Source organism: Triticum aestivum, chromosome 1D (assembly GCF_018294505.1).
Source record: "Triticum aestivum cultivar Chinese Spring chromosome 1D, IWGSC CS RefSeq v2.1, whole genome shotgun sequence".
NCBI classification, from domain to species: domain Eukaryota; kingdom Viridiplantae; phylum Streptophyta; class Magnoliopsida; order Poales; family Poaceae; genus Triticum; species Triticum aestivum.
In genome coordinates this window covers 46,889,597-46,896,209 of record NC_057796.1, presented here as the reverse complement: position 1 = coordinate 46,896,209, position 6,613 = coordinate 46,889,597, and the positions used below count along the sequence as shown (strand labels likewise).

The window sequence follows — 6,613 nt, the reverse complement described above, 5'->3', positions numbered from 1 at the left end:
TCCTATTCTTTTACGCGGGTCCTCATTGTTCCACCCGCGGGCCTTGTTTTCCGCAAGCAGTCTCAGGCTTCACGATCCTAAGTGGGAGGACGGGAGGTCCTCTCCAGTGGGAACTTGGTGTGACCGGCGAAACATGGTCTGGCGGTTTCCCTTGGCGGCGAGTCTTCATCCTTGTTGGTAGTGTAGGTTTATTTGTGGTATGGTGTGGACTCTCATGTATTCATGCATTCTCCTTTGATCTAATTTTTAAGTGGATCTCCTCATCACACTATATCAGTTCGGCTGTGTTGCTTTATATATAAAGCAGGGTGGAAGCCTTTTTGGGTAACCGTCAATCCCAAGCCAATGAAAGTCCAATATTAAGCAAAAGAAGAATGAGCTGAAAAGAACCTTAAGGGGGATAGCTGCTAGTCGAAACACTTCACTTTGTCGGGAAAATGATATTCTTGAGGCTAGGCCTAGTTGCTAGTCAAGCCACTTCTACCATAGTGATCCCAAAACAGGGTTAAGTCACACTCCAACGAGGTGATTAAATATATTAATAATACAAACTTTTGTGATGGTCGTATCATTTTTCAAAAATTATTAAAATTTCACCAATTCATTTAAAAGAAAAGTCATATGATAAAAAATTGGTTGACAAACTAGACATTGCACGCATCACAGAAATCTAAGTAGACTGGTTGAATCTAACTACACTGGATTTGTGGCTGAAATCGTAAAACTAACTAAATATGCCACTTGTCTTTCTCTTCCCCTTCCCCATCCGTCTCCTCACTTTTAGCAAACTAGGTTGTACTTGGACCTTTGCATCAGCTAGGAATGAAAGTTACTAAGGCGAAAAACTGGTTGAGCTCGGGCATAAATGTTCCCATTAACTTTGGATATAAGAAAACACATGAAAGTTGTTGCTTTAACAACACCAACTTCTAATATCTTTGACCCCTTCACCTACCACAAGTCGTAAATCTTTACCTAATAATAAAGCGGCTATTGCCTCTAGCGGTACGTCATGAAAATTACCTCCGAAGTTGCCATAAATTACCCACAATGCCATCAATGAGTGAAGAAAACGATTCAATTTTTTCTAGTTGTCGTCGTCGGATTCATCTCTTATGCGATGATACCCTTACATATATCAGAAGGACACGCGTACAACAATGGCTGGAGCCGCTGTCTTTCACCCCGAGGACCCTGGTTTGATCCCAGGTACTACCCTTTTTTCCTCTACTTTTCTCTCTTTACATCGAGCATGCCTCCTCCACCCCGCACGTGTTCATGGGTCGGGCCATGTCGCCCTTTTTTCTTTTTCTGTTTCTGTTTTTCCTTCTTCAAATTAATTCAGGATTTCCAAAAGTTGTCAGTTTTGAATTTTGTTTGAGAAATCATAAATGTTCATGAATTGATAAAATGTTTAGCAAATCAGAAAATGTCCAGTATTTAAAAAAACTGTTCGCATAATTTTCGCGATATCATAAAATTATCATGAATTCAAACAATATTTGGAAAATCATAAAATGTCCAGTATTTTTCTTAAAATTTGAATTTATAAAAAAATATCATGATTTCGAAAAAATGTTCGCAAAAAAAAACTCATGACTTGGCCCTTTTTTCTTTTCCTGTTTCTATTTTTCCTTCTTCAAATTAATTTGGGATTTCCAAAAGTTGTCAGTTTTGGATTTTATTGGAGAAATCATAAAATGTTCGTGAATCGATAATTTTTTAGGAAATAATAAAATGTCCAGTATTTTAAAAAACTATTCACATTGTTTTTGCGAAATCATATAATTTTCATGAATTCAAAAAATGTCTGGAAAAATATAAAATGTCCAGTATTTTGAAAAATGTTTGCATTTAAAAAAAATCATGATTTTGAAAAAATGTTCGCAAAAAAAAACTGATGATGTTAGAAAAAATGATCATGTATTCAAAACTTATTCGGGAATTTGAAAAAATTTAAATTTTAGAATCAAACAGATCTGCAAATAACGAACAAAACTTACCTGCTTATATAGAGGGTTTTTTATATGTAGAGGTTGTTTTATGCTTTTATTTAGTACATGTGAGTCGCGTAAAAAAAGGTTTCCATATTCTGCACAGCATTGAGCCCAAAAAAATTGACAAAACTTCCTACGGATTAGTTTTTGTAAGATGTATGAAAATGACTAAATATCTAATTTGCCTCCATACACATCTATGTTTATTCTGGTACTATAGTTTTACTAGTTAGGGTAGACACCGTGACCCTCGGTGAAGGCGAGATACACCATTCATTAGTCTAGCTCAGGTAGGGTAAATCAATACAGTTTTCTCAGCTATAAGATATTTTGTTGTGGTGCCTTAGGAAATCAAGTCGTGATGAGACCATCACATTTTTAGCTTTTGAAAAAAAATTCTTTTTAGAAGTTCCTTATCTCATCATGACATGATTTAGACGTAGTTTATGAAATCACATTTCGAAGGTCCCGATCTCATCCTGGCGTATGTTTCAGATTTTTTTTAATCTCTACCACATATGCATAATCTGATGGTTTTTCTCCCGTTGCAACGCACGGGCACATATTTTCTAGTAGAACCAAAATATGATATATGAACAAACATAATTTAGACAATTTGAGGAGAAGGCTTTATTAGTTTCACAAACGTTCTCATACAAAGTGCTTAACATAAACTTTTCTGAGCACAACCTCACGAATTACAGATCTGGAAGGAAACCTATTGTGAGGCCAGGCACATGGAATGTAAAAGCCAACGCTCCTCCTCCCATAGCTAAACTAGAGTCACTACGCCAGAGGAGGGAATGTGTAACCTGCAAGACCATTCAATTTGACCCAACGTATGATCAGAATAGAACAATAAGCATATAAAATGCATAACTAAAATCAAAATTGTGTGAATCCGAAGAATAACAAATATCAAAACTGCATGTATGCAATACCGATCATCATAATTCCCTTAATATATTTCACTTACTTCCGCACTTGTAGCCATGTGGGAACGGCTTCTTGCAGAAATTGGCAACGTAGGCAACCTTCTCCATACAATATATCTTCTCTTTCTCCTTGGTGACACCAGCGCAAAGGCATGGGATGTTTGCCTTCTGCCACACGGCGCAGCATGCGTCCGACGGATCTAGCTTCGGGTTTGCTGACCATTGTTGATACTTAGCACACTCCTTGATCATGGCCTGTCGATCACCCTCACATTCGTCAGCCGACACGGCTACCGCAATAGCGAGGATGATGAAACATAAGCACATTAGTTTCGCCATGGCTATGTCTTTTGTATCTGCTACACTAGAGCCTTCTTTACCCCTTTGATGTTATAATTGTTTGTGTGGCTTTTCTGTGAATGTGTGGGATACATGACTTCGTTAGCTATGGCTTGGTTTATATAGCCTTGTTTGAGATGATGATGTGGGGGCATGCATTAGTTGTATATCTTGAAGATATGGCACCATGTCAAAAATAATAATATGTACATTAATTGCACTCTAGAGGCTACATCATACATTAGTTCTATATCTTGAAGATACGATTTTGTATCGAATAATAAATGTGCACATTAATTCTATATCTACAGGCTATACCTTGAAGATACGAAATAACATGCATCAAACAATGAGTGTGTACAGTAACTTCACATCGACATGTTAGACTACTCACAGTGGGAGTAACATAGGTGGTAACATCACACATATCTAGATAAAATATATGATGTGGCAAGCAATTAATAAAGAAATAGAGGCATGTAATAACATATCTAGTTACTAGTAATATGAGTAACATCACACATACCAATGCAAGATGAGTATATAACCTAATAAATGAAGTGTTGCCTCACACCACACAGATGTTACTCCCCATTGTAGAGGTAGTAACATAGACTAGTAACATATGCATGTTACTAGTCTAAGTTACTACCTACTGTGGCCAGTCTTATACATACATTAGTTGTACTCCCTCCATTCCGAATTACTTGTCACTGAAATGGATGTATCTAGAACTAAAAAATGTCTGGATACATCCATTTCTACGACAAGTAATTCCGAACGGAGGGAGTACTTATATATGATATATCTCGAAGATATGGTACTGCATAAAAAATGAATATATGCATTAGTTGCACATCTACATGCTACAATATGACATTAATTATATATATCTTGAAGATATGAAGATATCGTACTGCATCGAAGAATGAACGTGTACATTAATTGCACATCTACATGCTACAACATTACACTAATTATATATATCTTGAAGGTATTGTACTGCATCAAAAAAATGAATGTGTACATTAATTGCATATCTACAGGCTACAACATTACATTAATTATATATATCTTGAAGATATGCTACTGCATCAAAAAAATGGATGTGTACATTACTTGCATATCTAAGGCAACAACATTACATTAATTATTGAAAATGTTAGCTAGCGACCGTCAGCTATGAGAGTTTTCGCAGTGACCCTCGATTCGTTTGCACAAATCCTGACGCAGGATCCAAGCCATGTCGGATTTTCAAACTGGTTCGCTGCAAGAAAAATTCTGATGAACTAATTTTCAAGACATAGAAGCCAGCCCACTGGCTAGCAACACGTCCCTCCACCTAGTACACTTGGGTTCAAATCCCACTCTACCACTTTTTATTTATTTATTTATTATTTATTACAGTATAGGAGACGATAGTTTTTCTATTAAGAGATGCAATTTATTATTATTATATTAAGAGATGGCATTTTTTACTATTTAAGAGATGTCATTTTTATATTAAGAGATGGAATTTTTATTATTCGGAGATGGCACTTTTTATCAAGAGATGGCATTTTTTTGGTTTATTAAGATATGGCACTTTTTTGTTTTATGTTCATATGGCACTTTTTGTTCTGATGATGGTATTTTTAAATTTTTACCACGGTATTTTTTTGCTTTTATAGTTCATACGACTATTTTTCAATCAGTCATCTATATATTTATAAAATTAGAGAGATGGTTTTTTATAAAGTAGCATGACACTTTTTTCATAAGTTAGATCATATTTATGGTCATTTTATATCTATAGGCTACAACATTAACAACAAATGGCTACAATATTGCATCACACTTTGTAAATATGCACCGCCTATATATCACAGTATGTAAAACATTGGATACGTACATTAATGGACCATAGAGAACATTAGATTGAACCGAGGGGCGAAGCCTTAGGGCACGACTCGTCTTTCCCACATAAAAGCTTATTTATGTAATTGTTCGCTCATGTGAGACAGTTTTTTCATTTTGCACGTGCTATTACTCTGGGCTTATCAATTGGCCCTTCTTACTTTCATGTCTTCTACTGGTTGAGCCCACATATCTTTAATTGCCGACGTTTCTATTTGTATATACTAAAATCCAAAAATATAGTTACAATACAAAAAACAAAAAATTTGGCTAGAAATTGATGCTTTTTCTACATGCATGCAAATTTTCATGAGCATTTTGGAGTATCGATTTTTGGAGCATCGATTTTCGGCAAGAAATTGATGTTTTTCCTTCATGCGTGCAAATTTTCTACATGTTTTCGTGCAAATATAGTACATGAGCATTTTGGGGCATCGATGGTACTTTGGCCCATCCTGTGTCTTCTGGCCCAGAAAAATTCTTCAAAAAGTTTCGCTGCGTTTGGACTTCGTTTGGTATTGATTTTCAGCGAAGTAAAAAACAAGGAAAAAATAGCAACTAGCAGTGGGCACTATGTCAATAGGTTAGTCCCAATAAATGATATAAAGTTGCTATAAAATGATTGTAAAACATCCAAGAATGATAATATAACAGCATGGAACAATAAAAAATTATAGATACGTTGGAGACGTATTAGCCACATACCAACGCATGATTCAAGGATGCCTCGAAAATCACATTGGCAAAACGGTCGAGGCATACGTGGACGATGTGGTTATCAAAACCAAACACATTGACCAACTGGTAGATGACCTACGCCAAACCTTTGACAACTTGCGTCTTATGACATATGACTCAACCCGGAAAAATGTATCTTTAGGGTCCCCGCCGGAAAGCTGCTCGGATTTATCATTTCCCATAAAGGAATCGAGGCCAATCCGGCCAAAACTAGAGCGCTATCTCAGCTCACAATACCAACAGAGCTCAAGCATGTTCAGAAGCTGGCAGGATGCGTGGCAGCCTTAAGCCGCTTCATATCCCGCCTCGGAGAAAAAGCATTACCACTCTACAAGCTTCTAAAAAAACCAAGAATTTCCAATGGACAGACAAAGCAACTACGGCGCTCGAGGAGACTAAAACACTCCTAGCCAGCAACCCTATCCTAACCTCACCTAGTATTGGTGAGCCCATGTTGCTATATGTTTCAGCCACCAATGAGGTGGTCAGCGCGGTGCTTGTGGTGGAACGGGAATACGAGGGCCACAAATTTCAGGTCCAGAAGCCGGCCTATTACGTGTCTGAAGTGCTAACACCATGCAAAACACTGTACTCGCACTATCAAAAGATAGCTTACGCAGTCTTCATGGCGTCCCGAAAGATTCGACACTACTTTCAAGAATGTTTAGTCACAGTGGCATTAGAGGTCCCCTTAAACGATATAATCAA

At 36.9% G+C, this 6,613-nt stretch overlaps 1 protein-coding gene across 1 annotated transcript; it reads right to left on the bottom strand.

The window, feature by feature from the left end:
- Positions 1 to 2,603: 2,603 nt before the first annotated feature.
- Positions 2,604 to 3,374, bottom strand: LOC123164822 (uncharacterized). Its single transcript, XM_044582419.1, has 2 exons — positions 2,974 to 3,374; positions 2,604 to 2,809 (listed from the first exon to the last, which is right to left on the bottom strand). Exons 1-2 carry the CDS (start codon positions 3,269 to 3,271, stop codon positions 2,784 to 2,786), a joined length of 324 nt encoding a protein of 107 aa, XP_044438354.1. The 5' UTR covers positions 3,272 to 3,374; the 3' UTR covers positions 2,604 to 2,783.
- Between the last annotated feature and the right edge of the window lie 3,239 nt (positions 3,375 to 6,613).